Source organism: Trachemys scripta, chromosome 5, assembly GCF_013100865.1.
Source record: "Trachemys scripta elegans isolate TJP31775 chromosome 5, CAS_Tse_1.0, whole genome shotgun sequence".
In the NCBI taxonomy this organism is placed as follows: Eukaryota; Metazoa; Chordata; order Testudines; family Emydidae; genus Trachemys; species Trachemys scripta.
The window spans coordinates 77,193,199-77,213,633 of record NC_048302.1 but is presented as its reverse complement, the minus strand read 5'-3'; the positions used below and the strand labels follow the sequence as shown (position 1 = coordinate 77,213,633).

The following is a 20,435-nucleotide window of genomic DNA, read 5'->3' as shown; positions in this document are numbered from 1 at the left end:
TTTACAGAAAAATGGCATTTTATAAAACTGAATTGTGCATTTTCAGCTTAGCTATTAATAGTTCTATAAATACTATATAGGAATTTATATGAATGCCTGCGAGCGATGGCAATGATTGTCTCTTGGATTTAAAAACTGAGAATACCTTTCAGTGACTGTACAGGATCAGGAGCAAAGCACTACAGGTCCATACTTTGGTCCCCAGCTCCTGAAATCAGAATCTCAGCTTTTTTTTTTTAAATTAAGATTCTAGAGGCTTCATGATTGTGAAGAAAAATCTGAAAATGTGACGCAAGGGTAACTGATGCAGTTGGTGATGTCTGCCCAAGTCTGATGTCTGTTTGAATCTGCAGAGAGCCTGAAACAATAGATCTTAGAGGTATGAACTTCTCTAGCACCCTCAATGGGGTATTAACTACAAGGTGTACTGCTCCAGGGTGCGGGTCACCCTGGCAGACGAATTTGTGGCAGAAGGAGAAGAGTGCAATGGGCCCTGCCCATTCATCAAAGCTGATACACACCAGCAGCTGTGTGTGTACAGGGAGGCTTCCCTGCTTCAATCCCTGCTGTCCTGGAGGAAAGAGGGGGCCCTCCTGCTATTCCTGGTGCAGAGAAGGGAGCCCTAGTACCATTACCTCTGCCACCCTGGCAAGGAAAAGGACCATTGCTACAACCACTCCAAATGGGGGGCAGAGCTACAGGGGTACATAGGACATGGTGTGCCAGGGCTCTGGATTAAATTCATCTAGTGCTGAACACTGACTTTGCATAAAGCCCTACAACAAGATTCTTCTCAGGAAAATGGCATAATCAATTTACAAAATATCTAATCCATTCTCCTTTCACAGGAAGGGGTTTTCAGATGGACAGAAAAGGAGGACTCAGCCTATCAATTCAGACTTATTAGAGTATCCACAAGGAAATCTGGCCCAGATCCTCAAAGGACCTACATATTTCAATGGGAGTTAGGTGTAGGGTGACCATATTTCCCAAAGGGAAAACAGGACACCTTGTGGGGCTAGCCCAAGCGCTCTCCCCACCCCCAGCACTGATTCCAGCCACTGCTGGCCTGAGCCCCCCTCCCCATGTGGGGCTGGCCCCTACACCAGGCCGGGGCTTGGCAAGAACAAACAGGACAAATGTCCACTTTTGTCAAAAAAGTAGGGAATGCTTGGACAGGGCTTAAAAAAGGGACTGTCCCGGCCAAAACAGGATGTATGGTCACCCTTGTTAGGTGTCTAAATATCTTTGAGGAGCTAGCACTTACCTCTTATCCTACAGATCCCAGGACATCTGCACAAATAAATGCCTTGACCTACACATCCTCCCTGGTAGTATAGTTCCCTGAAGGTCTGTATTACCACTGCCCTATGCTGTGCATGCATTCTGTAACTTCTCCACAAAGTGTAGAGTAGCATGAGTTTACTTTGCATTTACCACCATGTTTAGTGAGAGGCCGCTATGTACAGCAGCCAGGCGTGTGGAACCTCAATTCCATGAAGCCAGCATGGAGAAGTTTCCACAGGCCTGGGGGTTGGTAAAGACATGCTCTATTGGCTTCACTCCACCATCTCCTTCTGAGGTTTTAATAAAATAAGTAATATTATGGCACCTTCAATCCAATAAACTCATTATAATTTACAATGGAAGAGCTGGAACTAGAAACCTGACTCCCAGTCCCATGTTCTAGTCAGTAGGCCTTTTGAACTTCCCCGCTCCCTTTGCTACCACAGACTGAAGGGAAGCATATGTCCCTTACTCATATTCCATGTCTCACTCTTGAAGTCAACCTTGGATAACCATGTATGCTGTCCATTGGCTTCAACATAACTAAGAAAGAATGTGTGTTAATAGCAGAGATATACACCTCGTCCTGTCTATACATCAATGACCTGTCAACCAGACAAGACCACAATAACAAGAGTGGTTCCTCAACTTTACAGTACTTCACCTTGAGTCAGGCAAGAAGTGTTTGTGGAGATTCCCTGTCCATATTCAGAGAAGTCCCTACCATTAAAATCAAGATCCTGACTACCTTACACTACAATAGGGTAACTGGGTTGAAGTCAGGGATTCTTCTCTGTAGACTCAGGCTCCACAAAATGCCTAATCAGGCATTCTCCAGCCAATAAAGAAAGAGTTGATCTCCCTCCAAAGAATAACTATTACTCTTTATGGCTGCAAAGACAGGAGAGCCATAGATCTTCCATGAGTCATCATGCACAAGAAGCTAATTTCAACTAGATTGCTGCCTTCGAGAAAGTATGTATGTGGCTGAGTGAATGAGGGGTTAGCACTAGCTGCACAACTAATCAAATACAAGTGAAATGCTTATCTTAGCTGCACTCTGTAACAGAATAATTTCAAAAATCAACTGATTTTTATCACCTGCAAGCTGAAAACCAATTAATTTCTTATGGTCACTTTAAAAAGTTACTAGTACATAATAATATGATAATATTACTTAGCACTTACAGTGTTTTTATCTTCAAAGCACTTTACAAACAAACTAATTAATCCTTACAACACCCCTGTGAGGTAGGTGAGCATTATTATCCTTATTTTATAGAAGAGAAAACTCTGGCAGAAGGGTACGTGATTGCTCAAGATCACTGAAATATCCAGAGTGTACTGGTGATACTGAGGTATCCTTTCAAATCTAATGCTCATATTGCAGAGTCCTGCTCTGGCGTTTAATAAATATGAATCAAGCAGAAACACAGTGAGGTTTATTAAATGGAATTGAGATTGGCATGGTGGCAAGGTACACTGTATACAAGTTTAAAGCTGTCACAGATTCTAGGAAAATAGACCAAGGTAGAAGAGGATTACTTGGCTCCATTTCAGTAGGACAGCACTAAGCCACATATAACTGTTCAGACCTTCTGGTAGCTAATCTACAAAGCACATTGGTTTGGTTCCAGAAAGAACCACTTGCCTACTTTATGGCCAAAATTAGTTAATCATCAATAAGGCTTTTCAATGGAAAAGGCGTGCCAGGGGGTGAGGGAGAGAAGAGGAATTCCTATATAAAACAATGGTAAGAAAGAGCTATTTAACCTGTGGGTTTAAATACAGGAGTTTAAGGTTAATAAACATGACTATCAAAATCCTTTAATCCTGCAGTTGACATTTATGGTGACAGAAAAAGATTAATCATTTTGTTCTCTAAATGAATCAATTTGAGAAGCTAATATTTAAAAGTAATAAACTTTAAGTCACATTAATTAGGACTTGAGTTGTGATTAATGTACGCAGTCTTTCAAAACAATATATCTGCCTCACAAATGTTCACATTCTTTTAAATAAATAAATAGATCCAAGCAACAGTACTTTTCAGTTCCCCGCTTTGCAAGGTGGGTGGATTCAGAGAGTGGGGAGATCAGAGAATTGCATTCACACAGGTGAGGAATGATAACATTCGCTATGATATAGCAGGCAGTGCACAAACCACCACATACAGCTTTTCTTGACTGCATCCCATATTTCTAATCTACAGCACTAGCAAGGAAAAAAGACCTGACTTTTAAAGACCAGCACCTCTTTCTTCACCTGCAAATATTTATTGGTGCAGTTAATGTAATTTAGTTGTTTAAGTATCCTCATGCAATAAATGGCACTAATGTACTCATAGGTATTTGCAGTCATAAAACTGAAGGGGGGGGGAAAGGGAATTTGGGTTGAAAGCCAGGTACAGATAGTGAATTGTAATGTTTAGTGAACATTGCAAAGTAATTCCTGCTGCCAGCTACAAAGACCACATGCAGGCTAAATTTCAAATCAAACCTTCAAAAATAAAGTCTTGCATAACCTATGCATTGCCTCACCGAGGCTCTACAATGGAAGAGGACTCCTCTACCTTTGCTTTTGAGATTGGAGCACTTCTGATAAAATATGGTAATTACTTAGTGCAAATTCATATTTCATTCCAAAATCTGATCTGTACAGGCAGCCCTCAGTCCCTGTAAAGAAACCCTTTGACTTCAGTGATATTCTACACAGGGGTAAAGGTCTTCCCATGTGGAACAGATTACAGGATCAACATTCTTGCATGCAACAATATGACAGTTTGAAAGGGAACAACCACAATTTAAAAAAAAATCCAAAAGTATCAGACATTTTTAAGGTGTACTGTGAAATTTTCACAAAATATTCCAGTAATTGAAATTCTTATATATCTTAAATAGTAAGAATGAACATCTAATAGTGCAATAAGAGAATATAGTTGGAAGAGTGGTAATGAGTCAAATACACGAGAAGCAAAATAAATGTAAAAGTGCTTTGTACAGATATACTAAACTATTAAGAAAAATATAGTGCAAACACTAATTGTATTTTATATAATGACATGAAGTAAATTTATGTAAACAAACAAATAGGATTTTTAAAAAACAACATCTTGATTAAAAATAACACTTGCACCCTTTGTGCTAAAAACTGTATTCGATTCTTTTTTCCAATCTGTTTTGGAATGTTTTCAGATATTTAAAGATGGCTGCTTTGTTTTAATTCTTTGCTCAGATATAGTTTAGTAAGTTATTTTTATACAAGTATTAGGGCACAATCCTGCTCCCACTAACATCAATTGGAAATTTTCTATTATTAGGGGAGTGCATTTGGCTTTCATTGAATGACTGCTCTTTATTATCTACCAGACAAACTTTAAGAATTATTTCTCTTTGTGCAAGAACTTCAAGTTTGAGTTCTGCACATTCTGCTTTAGTCCCTGATTGAGGAAGGTATTAAACCATGGACCTAACTTTAAGCACGTGAACAGTCCCACTGAGTTCAACTGGACTACTTGTGTGCATAACCAGGGACTTAGCAGTACCAGAATTTTTGTTATTCATAGCTTTAAATATCCTCCACCTTTTGCTAAAATTATCACTAGCAAAAAAACCATCCTCTCCCTCTCCAAAAAAACGACAGGGTACCAAAATACATATTTTCCTTTTTGATGGTGAACATTTGCCTGAAAATTATGTCATCCAGTATCAAAAATTAGATTGACAAAGACTAGCTATTTATTGAAAAATGCAATGTAAAACTGACTACATAAAATAATAATAAAAAATGTCCCCATTGACCTCAGTACAATTAGGCTTGGACTCGTTGTTTACATCAACTGGATGCTAGGGGCTGTTCTTTGAGGAAAATATCAGACTTTTTAAAAAAAGATTATTAAATTTGTCTTCAGTTAATTGTCAATTATTTCTCCACAGTGAAGCTATTACAAATTATAAACACAGTAAATGAAAAATGATCTAACTCATTTAACAATTGAAAACCAAAACCGTGTACTCTGGCATCAAAATACATTTGAACAAGAATCTCTATCTTCCTTTAGTTACTAAACTGAGCAAAATACACAAAAAGCTGTTGCCTAAATCGCACCTCCCTAAAAATCCGTATCTGATCTTTCAATTATTTTTATATTCCTGTAGCAGAGTGCGGCAGGGCCCCCTTGGCTCCTGCCTCTACTAGGTTCACAAAGTCACTCTGAGACCCTGGGGTTAGTAGCCACTGGTGCAGTTTATTCACAGACTTGTTCCCACCACCACTTCATCATATACAGTTGGCCCTTCACCATCTGCAGGCAGGAGGGATGAGCTACTTCCCTACTTCTGCTCCCTGCCTTTTCCCTTCCTTTCTGCTTCCCCGTCTCCTGCCCAGTTTCCTTCCTCTGAGGGTTTTATACAGCCCCAGGCTAATTAGGTGGCAGATGTCTCTGCTTCCCCAATTAGGGCCAGGTTACCTCCAGCCAGCTCCAATTTATTCCTCGAAATGGGAGCTGGCGTGACAGAGGGCTGAATCAGCAATGCTTTGCCCGGCACCCTGTCACAATGTCCTTGTCCCTAAAATGTACACTTAGGAGAAACTCCTTATGCAGGGGAATTCTCTGCTGGTGTACAGCTGACAGACACCCATTTCCCCAGCCCTGGCATGAGGTGGAGGGGATATGTTGGGGCAGGGTAGGGAGAGGGTATAGTAGACCTCTGCCTTTACTTTATTTTAATTGTTTTTGTAGATTTTACTCCCCATTCACTTAGCAAACTTGAGGTTTAAATTAGGACCATTGGTATGTAGCTCTGTACACAATATGTATTTTTAAAGAGAAAACAAAAATATATATTGGAAAAATATCTTTTTTATATTTATAAAGCTTTGGAATGACCTGGGATACTTTATAAAAAAAAACAAAAAAACAAAAAAACAAAAAAAAAAAAACACACGAAGTCACTCTGCAAGACCAGGAGAAGCAAATTCTCTTAGGTCAAGGATGACTCAAAGGGAAACTATCTAAGAATGCAAAACAAGCCATCAGTAACTTGACCCCATCAAACCTGCAGGTAGTCCCCAGAGCTGCTAATACAGCTTGCATTAGATCAGGGGTTCACAAACTGGGGGTCAGGACCCCTCAGGGGGTCACGAGGTAATTACATGGGGCGGCGTGAGCGGTCAGCCTCCACCCCAAACCCCGCTTCACCGCCAGCATTTACAATGGTGTTAAATATATTTTAAAAAAAGTGTTTTAATGTATGGGGGGTGGGGGTGGCACTCAGAGGCTTGCTGTGTGAAAGGGGTCATCAGTTAAAAAGTCTGAGAACCCCTGCATTAGAGGAAGCCAACAAGCCATACAAAAAAGACTTAAAAGATCAAACAGAAAGCCAAACAGGCCCGAATGTCATTACTAAAAACCACCATATTCCAGTCCTACAGTTGCCAAACATACCCTATATTTGTGTATAAATGTTAGCTGCAATACTGTAGCACTGTTGTGAAGGAGATGAAGAAAAACACAACGTAAGCTGCAACATGAGTATAACGAGCCAAGTTATACAAGTGTACAACTTGGATATTTCACTGCTATTTTATTTATTTTTTAAAAAGATAATTCTCTGTTCAGACAACAATCCATGTGCACATTTAGTTAAGGCCAGAATTTATTTTTATAATATCTATATAATAAGGTTCCAGGAGTCTATTAGGTCTGAAGTCTATTAGGTCTGTTGAGTCAGTGTGGAGCAATGGAAACAACTACAAGCCCGGCTGAAGGCTCTTTTAGTTCAGAATATCACCAGAATGAATCATCATTGGGTTTCACAGTCTGTTACCTCCAGATTTTAAGTCCTCGGTCATTTTCAGTTTACAAATTACACCTGTGAGGTGTACAGCTATAGTAAGGCATGTGTCTATGCCATGCCAACTGTCCTAAGCTATTCTGATATCAGAGATAGCTCAACAAATCACCACCCTGACTCTACAGCTAATTTGCATGCAACACATTTTCATTGTTATATGAAGTAGAATGGTGGATTACTTGGCTCGGCTCCCATGCACGCAAATCAACAAAAACGTCCCAACACAACCTTCGTACACACAAATCAACTACACACATAACAGTCCCTCACTGAAGCACACACTCCTCATCCACCACCTGCACAAATTCACAAAAAACTGTCCCAGCCCAACACAACCCACACTCAAAGCAACACAACCACCCAGATACCCACACATCCAATAACCCCAATCATCACCCTGAAGCCTAGAATGTCTGTTGAGTCAGTGTGAAATGATGGAAATAGCTACAAGCATGGTGGAGAGCTCATTTTGTTTAGAATATCACTTGGTTCAATCATCACTGTGATTTGCGGTCTGGCACTATCCTGTTTTTTAACTTCCAAGCCAGTTAACACTTTTCTTTTTTAAACACACAGATGCACCATCCTGGGCTTTCAATTTCTACTTATTATTATCAGGAGAGTGTCTAAAGTACACTCCAAAGAAAGGGTCACTCCTCTTAACTCAGCCCAAATAAAGTGATGGGCTGAAAATTATGGTCATAAAAAAAAAAAAAAAAACAAAACCCTCAACTCACAATGACTTGAGGTTTGAACACTTTACAGAAAATAACGAGTGCACTAATGTAGCTACTTCATCTGTTTATCCTCCTGTAAAAAAAGCAACAGGAGAGAGTCAGACTATGGTATTGATAATTACCTGTTATATGTACTTTGACATAAGTAGAGCCGGTAGAAAATTGTATTCCAAAACCGTCTCAAGAAAAAATAGTGCTTTTTAAAAATAAATTGCAGAAAATTTTTATTTCATTTATAATTTTCCATTTTTTCCACTAAAGCATTTTTAGATTCTCAAAAAAAAAAATTATTAAGCTTTTGTAACCTAATGTCTATTCCATGCTAGGTGTGAGAGAGTGCCACGTGCACAGTTGCTGGAGATTTTTCCCCTCAGTGGTATCCATAGGGCTAGCTCCAATGCCCTCTGAGTCAGGCACATATGCCCTGGTGTAAAGAGCATCGCTGGCCCCCACACACTTTCAGTTCCTTCTTGCCAGTAATTCCGACAGAGGGGAAGGAGCGAGGGCCATGGAATGGACATGAGCAACACATCTCAAAGAACAATGGTTACAAAAGGTGAGTAACCATTTTTTCTTCTTTGAATGCTTGCTCCTGTCCATTCATGCTAGGGGACTCACAAGCAGTATCCTCAGAGGTGCGCTCAGAATTCATGCACGTGCTGACTGCAACACTGCTCTCCCGAAAGTGGTGTAACCCCTTTAGGGTTTAGAGGGCATGGCCCCTTTAAAGCTTTTTCCTAATGGGGAGGTGGAGCAGTGAGAGAAAGGAGGAAAACTCCAAGGGGTGGGTCTGGAGCTGGAGAGAGAAGGGCTGCAGCAAGCAGGCCCTCACAAAGTAAAGTAGCGGGGCACCTACCTGAAGCCTGAGAAGGACAAGCGGCCAATTAGGGACACCCCGGGACAGGAGCCAGCGGAGCACTGTGCCGGGGAAGAATCGCCCGAGAAGGACAGGCTGGAGCTGGACCCAGTATCACTGCTGCCCAGACCCACATGTCCAGGATAAGCAGGTTTCGCCTCCGGCCATCATGACCACTCATTCCACAAGAGCCCAGGCTTCATCAGCAGCATTCCTCGCACAGGTACCAATCCAAGACATCTACAGAGCCGCAACGCATGGGGCTGTGAGTATTGGGGCTTGTTACTCTGAATTGGGAATAAGGAGGGAGGCTGCTATGTAGTTAAGTGGGGAGGTGGTCGCTCTGTGTGGCTTTGCAGAGAGCGGCAGAAGAGGGCACCAGAGGGGTTTGTTGCGGAAAGTTTACTGGCACCGAAAATGACCAGGAGCTCCCAAGACTCACCACTGGACTTTGCTCAGGACTCCTGAACTCTGTGTGCGGACACATTGCTTGGTGTTTGCCTTTTCAGACTGTGCTACCACTGGGCCCGTGGGGCCTTGGTTTGGATGCAACCCTGTTTTACTACTCCCCCTACATTTCCCCTTGTTATTTTTCTCCTCTCATCCCTCTGTAAATAAATATCTCCCTTTAATATATCCATTGAACTTTTCCGGTGTGTGTGTGTTCACTCTGGGAGGTTTGGAACAGGTGCCCCTGGGGTGGAAGGGATATTTCCTGCTGCATTCCTGCGTGCACCTTCTCTTGGCTAGAGCTGCCTGCACAGCAGACTCCATCTTGGCCATGAGGGCGCTCAAGTTACACTGGCATCATCACAGGCCTGTTGGGTGATGGTGTAGTGTGACGTGAAGGTATGAACCAACGACCATGTTGCGGCTCTGTAGATGTCTTGGATTGGTACCTGTGCGAGGAATGCTGCTGATGAAGCCTGGGCTCTTGTGGAATGAGTGGTCATGATGGCCAGAGGCGAAACCTGCTTATCCTGGACAAGATTCTTTCGGATGACACAGGTAGCTCTCATCCTTTCTGCTACTGTTATAAAAAGAGTTGCATTGACTTGCGGAAGGGCTTAGTTTTCTCAACATAGAAGGCGAGAGCCTGCCTAACATCCAATGTATGAAACTGACATTCCTTAGAGGTCTTGTGAGGTTTTGGAAAGGAGACAGGAAGAAAATGTCCTGGCTGTTGTGGAAAAGTAAGACCACCTTTGGTAGATAGGCTGGATGGGGGCACAGCTAGACCGTGTCCTTGAAGAACACCGTGCAAAGGGGTTCCGACGTGAGGGCTTTTCTCTCAGAGACCCTTCTGTCCGAGATGATCACTACTGGGAAGGGGACCTTCCAAGAGAGAAGCTGTAAGGGGCACGATGCTAATGGCTCAAAGTGAGGCCCCGTGAGCCCCATGGGGGAAAAAGGGGTAGATCGATTCGCGAACCTGAGGAGTCTTTTCATCCCCTTAAGAAACCTGACCATCATCTCATGGGAGAACACTGATCTGCCATACACTGGAGGTTGGAAGGCTGAGATGGCTGCTAAGTGAAGCTTAATAGATGAGAGAGCCAGACCTTGATGTTTAGGTGGAGCAGATAGTCCAAGATAGACTGCAGAGAAGATCAGGATGGGGAGAGATTCTGTTCGGATGCCCAACAAGTGAATGGTTTCCACTTGGCCAAATAGGTAGCCCTGGTGGAAAACTTTCTACTACCTAGCAAGACTTGTTGAACCTGTCCCGAGCAGGCCTGCTCTTCAGGGGTCAGCCATACAGCAACCATGCCATCAGGTGCAGGGAAGTGAGGTTCAAGTGAAGACAGAAAATATCATATTGCCGCTATATAAATCCATGGTGTGATACTGTATTGAATACGCAGGACACTTTATGATATTGTTGACACCAATATTATTAAATGTCAAGAAATCTGACCAGATATGCTGTGTGAGATATCTGCAAAAATGTTATAATTTGCCAAGTATGATAATCTTGTTTATATGTTTGTATCACCTTTGTATTATGAGTTATAGATATGTATGACATGTCTGTATTTCCAAACTTGTGCTGTGTTTCTGGGTGACACCTCCAGACAAATTGGAATCAGCACTAGGCCTGCTTGATGGCCCAAACAAGGGACATCTGCTGTACAATGAACCCATTTAAAAAAGCCAAGGACTATACCTTATGAGTCAGCAAGCCTGTAGGGGCATGCCTATGGACAGAACTTTAAGGCCTTTCCATGCCATGTACTGGGCAGCTTGTGTTTGAAACAAAGGAAGTACAAGCCACATGGCAAAAGACTATAAAATGCAGCTTCGTCTTTTCCAATTTGTCTTCAATCCTGCTTTTTACCTCTGGAGTGACTTTCCTACAAACTGAAGCTCACAACAAAAGACTGAATGACCCATCCAAGCTATGAATGTGTTTCAGAGGGACTGTTAAGCCACCAAATTCAACAATACTGCTAAGAACCTGATATATGGACTTTGCTTTACCATTTAACAACTCTCTTTTTGTTATTTTTTCTTTATAATAAACCTTTAGTTTTAGATGCTAAAGGATTGGCTGGCAGCATTGTATTTTGGGTAAGATCCAATATTGACCTGGCAATGTGGCTGACCCTTTCGGGTTCAGAAGAACATTCTGTAGCGTGAAAAGAATTTTTAAATAACTCCTCACCTTACTGCACCTAGGTGCTGACTGGAAGCCAAAGAACTGGAATGCAATGAAGGGGACTGTGTGATTTCCTTTTTTTGCTAATTGATAACCAGTGTGGGGGATCAAAAGCACCGTTTGTGACTGGCTGAAGAGTTTAACTTCAGTGTTAGTCACAAGTTTTGGGAGTGCATGCTCTCCCTTTTGCAGCCTATCCTGCCCATGGCATTTCCAATGAGGGCTACCCTGGCACCCCAGGTCACATATGGTATGCCTATATCTTGAATACTGTGTGCACATGTGGTCACCCCATCTCAAAAAAGATATATTGGAATTGGAAAAGGTTCAGAAAAGGGCAACAAAAATGATTAGGTGTATGGAACAGCTTCCATGTGATTAGAGATTAATAAGACTGGGAATTTTCAGCTTGGTAAAGAGACAACTAAGGGGGGATATGATACAGGTCTATAAAATCATGACTGGTGTGGAGAAAGTAAGGAAGTGTTATTTAGTCCTTCTCATAACACAAGAACTAGGGGTCACTAAATGAAATTAATAGGCAGTAGGTTTAAAAACAAACAAAAGGAAGTATTTCTTCACACAATACACAGTCAACCTGTGGAACTCCTTCACAGAGGATGTTATGAAAGCCAAGACAATAACAGGTTTCAAAAAAAGAACTATATAAGTTCATGGAGGATGGGGAGGGATGGTGTCCCTAGCCTCTTTTTGCCAGAAGCTGGGAATGGGCAACAGGGAATGTATCACTTTATTACCTGTTCATTCCCTCTGCAGCACCTGGCATTGGCCACTGTCTGAAGACAGGATACTGAGCTAGATGGACCTTTGGTCTGACTCAGTATGGCCATTCTTATGTTCCTATGAAATCAAGTCCAGACGGGGTGGAAGCACAAGTGGCACTGTCACTGAGAGGTCCAGAAGCATCCTGAACCAATACTGGTGTGACCACGCTGGAGCTATCAGGATAAACTTCATCTTGTCCCATTTAATTTTTAGGAGGGCCTGGTGAACCAAGGGGATCAGTGGTAAGGCATATAGTAGGCTGTATGCCCATGAGAGCAGGAAGGCATCAGAGAGGGAGCTCATGCTGTGCCCGTGCAGCAAACAGAACTGATGGCATTTCCTGTTTTGTCTGGTGGTGAACGGGTCCACATGGGGAGGCCCCCATTTCTGGGGGATAACTCTGACAACTTCCAGATGCAGAGGCCACTCGTGGTGAGAGGCAAAGGATCTGTTGAGGTGATCTGCCAGCACGTTTCAGACTCCTGGTGGATGTGACACCTTGAGATGAATAGCATGTTTCACACAGAAGTCCCACAACTGGAGGGCCTCCTAGCACAGGGCTGAAGATAGAGCCTCCCTGTGCTTGTGGATGTAAAACATTGATGCTATGTTGTCTGTCAAGACCTGCACCATTGTGTTGTCCATCAAGACCTGTCCATTAAGACCTACACCCACAAGATCTGGGAAAGGAACATCTGGCAAGCCCTGAGTTCCCTGACCTTTATATGCAGGGAGAGTTCTTCCTAGGACCAGAAATCTGGGTCATGAAACTCCCGAGATGGGCTCCCCACCCTGGGTCTAACGTGCCTGAGACTAAGATTACTGATGGATGATGGGCAGCAAAGGGTACATTACAGATCCTGGGTCTCTCCACCAGGTCAGCGAAGCAAGGACTGGAGACGGAATTGTGAGTATTGAGTCCAGGTGGTGTCTGCTCAGGGAGTAGACCAATGCCAGGCACATTTGAAGGGATCTGAGGTGTAGCCTTGTGTGCTGCACCACATAGGTACATGCCACCATGTGATCCAACAGCTTGAGGCAAACCTGAACCGTCTTTAGTGGATGGATTCTGACCTTGGAAATGAGATCCAACATAGATTGGAAACAGGCTTCCGGTAGGAAGGCTTTGGCCTGCGTCTAATCGATCACTGCCCCGATGAACTCTGTTCTCTGAACTGGGACCAGACTCAGCGCTTGGAAGGTACTGGGCTGATGTTGTGCTGCCCCTGAGCCTACGACTGACCATTGATCAGCCAGTCATTGAGGTACAAGTACACTTACACACCTCAATTCCTGAGGAAGGCTGCCACTACTACCATATACTTTATCGGCAGCCCCACAGGTCTTCATGGACTGACAGGAAGAGTGGTGAAATGGTAGTGGTGTTGTCCCACTATGAACCTGAGCAATCTTCTGTGACCACGGAAGATAGAGATGTGTCGTCATAGTCCTGGCTGCTGAGTTGGCCGCATCCAGAGCTGGCTGCAGGGAGATCTTAGCCACAGTTTTGCCCTCCTCTAAGATGGCCACAAATTCCGGCCTCAATTCCTGTGGGAGAACGTCTTTAAATTTGGTCAGCGAGTTCCACAGATTAAAATCTTACCTCCCCAGTAGATCCTGTTGGTTGGAAATACATAGTTAGAGACTGCCTGTTGAATACAACTTTTTGTCCATTCAGGTCTAGTCTCTGAGCTTCTTAATTTTTGGGGGTAGCACTCTACTGCCCTGTCTGTCTCACTCACTCGCCGCCAACACTAGCAGGGATCCCAGTGGAGGGTGAGAGTAAAGGTAGTCAAACCCGCTTGATGGGGCATAGTATTTCTTATCTGCCCCCTCAGAGATGTGGGGCAGAGAAGAAGGGGTCTGCCACAGTGTCTTAACAGGCCCGAACATTGCTTCATTTACGGGTAAGGCTACTCTGGAGGAAGCGGCAGGCTGTGCGCCGACTCCTTAAATTCTTTCACTTTTAGACCGAAGTTTGCCACTTTTCAGGAGGACCTGGTGGGCCCTGAAGTCCTCTTGAGAAAGCAAGATTCTAGGGCCTGCAACTGTCTCATCCGGGGACAACGAGAAGGAGGCCTGTGGTGAAGGAGGGGCTCCCCCCTCTTCTTTTGCTTCCACTACATCCATCACAACCACTTCCTGAATGTCAGCACCGGGATTGGGGCTGGAGTTAGGGTCCAGTGCTGGGCGGGAAGAGGTGGTGGCCCACCTTTCTGACACCACAGAGTATGAGTGTTGGGAAGGGAACCTCCGTACTGGGGGAAACCCGCAGGGGTTCCAGTACTGCCACTGCATCAGCCAGTGGCCCAGTGACCAGGTGCCAGCAGGAGGGCCAGTACCAAAGTCCGGAGGCTGGGTACCAGTAGGTCTTGGATGGAGCGAAGAATTCCCCTTCCGACTCCAAAGAGGATTCTTCCCCTTGGAAACCAAAACAGTGCAGTACCCGCTTCCGCCACCGGGCGATGCCGAGAGTGTTGGGATGGTGACTGATGCATGGGTACCATGGAGGGCTTGCCTCTGAATGGTGCTGCAGTGGTCGGTACCAGGACAGAGCTTGCCAGACCTTGTTCTCTTCTGACCCTAGTCACCCTAGCCAGCAGGAGTCCTTGAGAGGTCGACAGGATCAAGAGTGACAGCAGATCCTTCGCTGCCTGAAAGGCCTCTGGTGTTGAGGGGACCAGCAACCGTCTGGGCCCACGGCTGCTCATGGGAGTCAATGGTACGTCCTGTACTGGAGTTGGTGCTCTACGTGGAGTCTGTGGAGCCATCAGTGGCTTGGGGGAGGACGAATGGCCTGACGCAGATCTCACTATGCCAGTCCCTCCCTGCTTGTCTCTCTTCAGCACTGAAGAATGCTCTCTCAGTGCACTGTTTCTTACGTTTCTTCCTCTGCACCAAGTATGGAGAATGGTGCTGGGAAGAACACGGTGCTGGGGAAGTGCTCCACACATATGCCAAAGTACTCTGCACGATTCAGATAGATTCAGTTCCGAGGCTGGTCTAAGGTCCATCTCCATAAGAATGGCTTTCAGACAAACGTCCCTGTCCTTTCCGGTACAGGGTTTGAAGTCCCTGCAGAACTGGCACTTCTCTTTGACATGAGACTTCCCCAGACACTTTAGACAGCTAGTGTGCAGGTTCACTAACTGGTATCAGCTTGCTGCAAGAGGCACATGGCTTCAACCTGGGAACCGGGGCATATCTAGCCCCGCAGGCAAAAAGTCCCTCGACAACAGGGACAACCACTAACGCTACTATATACACTAACTCTAACGAAGAACTATATACATCAACTATGATAACTATACAGAATATGACAGAGGAAGTCCAACCACTGGAAAAGAAAGCCTTGCCACAGCAAGAAGAATCATTCCAGCAATCATCACAAGCAGTAAGAAGGAACTGAGTGGGCACAGGGCCGACGGCACCCCTTATACCAGCGCATGCATACACATGGTTCCAGAGGGTGCTAGGGCTCTATAGATACCATTGAGGGGAAAATCTCCAGCAATTGTGCATGCGGCGCGTGCACACTTAGCATTGAACAGACATGAAAAACCACTTGAATAAGAAAAATCAGTTCTTTGTTTTTCGTTAAAAAACGATACATTTAGGTGAAAATTTTAAGGAACAGATTCCCCCCCCTCCACACCCTTTGGAAATTTTGGCAGAATTTTTTTTCCTGCAAGCTTTAATTCTAAGGTCCCATTCACCTTTTTCCTATGATTCTGGTGGTAACCATGATCACTTTAGGAGTCCTACCATAGCCACTGGCTTCCACTTGGCATAGAGGAGGACAAAAAGAAAAATCTCTCAGCCTGATTTTTCAAAAAATCATGATTTTGATAAATTTCAGAAAAGTAAAACCAGAGAATACTTTACTGTGGAGAAAACTTCCTTTTCTACCCATGAAAGCCATTTCTCCCTCACACAAAAGGACAAACATACAAGGACTGGACTTTTTACACAGAGTTCGTGTCAGCTCCAGATCTTTTCTTTTCAGGTAATGGGATTTCAGCACTGTATACCTTTCATCATTTTGTTTCTTAATTAAATTAATGGAGCACTAATTAAAAGTGCAGGAATGACAGTCCAGGAGACTAAAATTCTGTATCCAGGGTTTATGGAGAGTGACAGTGGAAGCTTCCATATGCTGCTCAACTAATTCACATCTAATCAAACTGGAGAAGACCATCCTCAGGTTTAATCCTCATGTCTTTTCAGACTTTGACCTTGTTGAAAAGCCAACAATGGTGTAAGTTAGTGCTAGTAGTATTTCTGTTCTGAATACCCGTCCACTAGAAATAGACCTTAACTATGAACCAATTTCACACTAGCCACCCAAAAGCTATAAAACAGTACAACATAGTTTTTACTGCCCTGGTGAACTAAAGGAGAAAGACATCATTGCATTATTATACTTCTGCACAAAACATACTGATGTTGTTTAGTCCCTTGGAAAAGCGGTTTTATTTATTATTTATCACCTTGTATCTATGCATAGCTTTAGGCACATTATATGGACATAACACTGAGCAAGATGATAATCGGATGAAGTAGAGCTGTAGTCTAATAATCTTAACATTGGGCAAGGATTCAGGACACCTGAGTTCTGTTCACAACTTTGTCACTGACTTGCTGCTTGACTTTAGGTAGTTTACTTAATTTGTTCGGTCTCTTTTTCACTATCTTTAAAGCAGGGATAATAATGAACTATAAATTAAATGAACTACATACATTATTATTATTAATAAAACTATCATGACAACATACCCCACCCAGAGACGAAATGACTCACTGACACACTAACCAAATTGTGCATACTGTTAGTATTAGAACACTTTACCTACCTTGCCTGGTATACTCATCTGCTTCCCTGTGGACCAAGTCCTTTACCCGGTTTCCATACAACAACCTGGAGGAATCATGATCAAAAGCTTTCAGGGTTTCACTTGAACTGTATGACTTCTGTGTAGGCACTCTGCACTCCTCATTTTCTGCTGAAGAATTTGTGTAACGTCGTTCTTTGTCTCTTCTGCTCTTTGTCAGGGAGCAATAAGGCCTACGTTCTTTCACATCCATACTTCATTCCTTCTGTATGCACATCAGCCCAGCTTACTTGAAACTCTTCTCTACATTTAATTTATGTCCACCTTTAAGAAGATAAAAATATATATATTATAATAATACATCAGTGGTCATCTGATTCCTGAGAGTTCTCTATGTCTTTCTGACACAGAAACAAAGTTCCTATTTATAAAAAACAATACAGTTCAACAGTATCTGAAACACAGTTCTATGTTGTTAATAAGACACATAATAGTTTAATTTTTCAGCAGCATACCTGATAGATTAGCCAAGAAACCCATTAACAATAACAGAAGTTACAGTATATATCTAATCTGCTGTGTGCAAGTGAGTGCACCAAAAACGTAAGCTCAAACTGCTTTGCCAAATTCAACTAGAACCCTGAAATAAAATATTTCTGGGTTTCAGCACAAGGAAAATATCTGCTATTTGTTTTTTCTTCTTTTGAGAAAGATACAACAGTACATGCTTTTAAGGGGAACCTGACTTTTTCCTACCCATGTGGATCTTCTGTTTCAGTGTCTGTTTCTGAAATGTAAAAGTTTAATTTCCATGTTTTTTGTTGCTGTTTATGTGTTTAGAAAATTGTCCTTTAGTGAGAACCCAAACCTAGTATTTCATGACAGGCTACTGAAACATAAGCACAACACAGGCATTGGGAAGAAGTTCTCCCTGGTTGTGCATTTCAGTGTGCCTACTCCTGGATAAAAGTTGTAATACTGCAAATTTAAATTCACATTGCAAATATAAATCAGAAATAATTTTTCTAGTCCTCATATCTTGAAGGGACACTGTAAAGATAAAAAATATATTTTTAAAATCTAATATTTCTTATAGTTACTAATGTTTCCTTACTATATTTCCAGATTCATTCAGTTTAAACTGAGTACTCAGTTTCACTTACAAGTTCTCTTACACAAAGCTCAGGCATTTGGTTTTCTAACGCAGAAAGAGATTGTTTAAAAATATTAAATATTTCCATTGCCATTTTACATAAAAATCATTCATGTTAGTTTTTGCCAACTATTTTAAAAATGTGTATAAATACTACATATAAACAAAACCTAGGTCTGAGGAGTCAAATATCTGACAATGCCCTATAAGCTGAGGAGCTGCTGTTTCTTATATAATGTGTTGCGTGTTAAGGTTATTTCCTTTGTCTTCAGGAGGAAGACTATGAGCGCTCTCTCTCTCTCTCCTTGGAGCCCTTCTCAGTTTAGAATATTTAAAGTACCACAAACATTTTACAAAGAGTGATGGTAGCAGCCATTCCCTTTGTGACAAAGGATTAAAATGACAATGTACAGTGACTATCACAAAGCAATATCAAACTGTATTTTCACTCTCTGTTCTACAAAACCAAGTTTGCTTTAGTTCACCTATTACATTTTTAAACATATTTCATTTCAAACAAACTAATTAATTGTCTCTCTTAAAATGATTCTAAGCAAGTATTTGATTTACTACTGAACTGTAATTCAATTTTTTTAAATGAAAGGTGTTTTATCATCCTATCTAGTTTGAAGTTCTCTACAAGGCTCTCACATTTCTTGACCTACGTGAATCTCAATTTAGGAATTTCAAGATAAAGTGCAAAATTACATGGAATACATATATACTAAATACAGAGCTAATTTTTTTTTTTCATTTAAGCAAATTCCCTTTTACATTTAGGGCAATTTCAAATATACTTTACACCTCCTTTTTCATGTCAAAATGTTTGTTTTTCCTAGCACAAATACCAGTTGATATAGGTACAATGATACTGTTCATTCAATCTAGGGATACTGATATGTGCAGGCACATGTAGTCCAGGAATTAAAGATTAATCTTTCATTAAAGATTATGTAATGTGATTAAATCTCCAGGAATACGTCCAACCAAAATTGGCAACCCTAAGTGCAGGTTATGTTTTAAATCCTTTTATATGAAACACACCGACCTACATTTTGTGATTAAATACTTTTCTCCCCAGACTGCTGAATATTAAATGACCCTGTTCCTTTTATTTAAAAATAGTTGTCTAAACATTTTAGACATTTTCACGCTGTCATATTATGAACATCTTCAGAAATAAGCTGTATTTTTTCCCTCTCCTCAGGAAAAACCATTGATAAACTGCAGAGGTTGTCAGTTACTATATCTGCTCAGATCTAACACCATAAAATTATTAACATGATTTTTTTTAAAAACATAAATAGAGCTGCTTTAAGTTATCAATAAACAGTTATTTTAGGATATTCCATATCAGCATGTAGACTTCATATGGAAACATCTCTTTTTTTAGCCATATACTTCAGGATATCTAAAGATCTTTTTTATTCTTGGAATCTCTAAATTGTGTCATGAGAAAATCGATATACAGTACTAACCATCAAAGATAAGATCAATATGATTTTTTTTAAAGAGGCTTCAAGCTTCTGCAGTATTTTTGCAAAATAAAAACAAAGCCCTGTGTGCAATGCTTTCCATGACTATACAAAGCTGAAAATCCTCAAAGATTTAATCTACACTGTAGTGTTAGGAACTACTGATCTGTTTCACACAGAATCAATGAATTCAATACAACTTCAAAAGACAGTTTTCTGGGTTATCTACTGCCTCTCCAGGCTAAGAATGAGAAGGCTAGAAAATACAAGCTGGTTAATAGCACCAAGTTATTGGAATACTTTCATGGCAATTATACTGTCATCATGAACTAGGAAGATACCATGCACACCGTAGTCATGTTTTGCATAAGACATTTAGCTCCTGTGAAATGCTGAGTGCTCCAATAGCCTGATCCTGCACATTTTGAATTTAAAGGTAAAACACATGCTATCTTTAATGGCCCCAGTGAAGTCAATTCAAGTTGATTGCCTTCAGCCCCTTACAGGAAGAGCCCAGCATCTTGCAGGATCAGGCTTTTAAAAATTATTTAATCATTGGCTTATGTAAGTGTAAAGGACTGTTGGCCCCTTACTGAAACTTAGTGCAGGTTTTTAGTTGGCCCTATCCCAGGACCAAAGGAAAGGGGAAGGGCCTATGAGAAATCAAGATCCTGAGACTGACAGTCCCCAGGGTCAATGGGGAGGGGCCAATGCTCCTGGTTAGCCTGACTGACAGACAGGCAGGCCAATGAGCCAATGTCCTCCATATAAGCTGGAGCTGCCTGAGCCAGAGCA

General features: G+C 42.0%; 1 protein-coding gene across 11 annotated transcripts in view; it reads right to left on the bottom strand.

The window, feature by feature from the left end:
• Positions 1-20,435, bottom strand: part of TENM3 (teneurin transmembrane protein 3) — a 1,277,620-nt gene that overhangs the window by 477,754 nt on the left and 779,431 nt on the right. For all 11 annotated transcript variants that reach the window (XM_034771464.1, XM_034771465.1, XM_034771467.1 and 8 more), the window contains one exon: positions 17,034-17,336. In XM_034771464.1, the coding sequence (XP_034627355.1) occupies positions 17,034-17,265 (232 nt within the window). In that variant the 5' untranslated portion in view covers positions 17,266-17,336. The remainder of the gene's footprint in view (positions 1-17,033; positions 17,337-20,435) is intronic.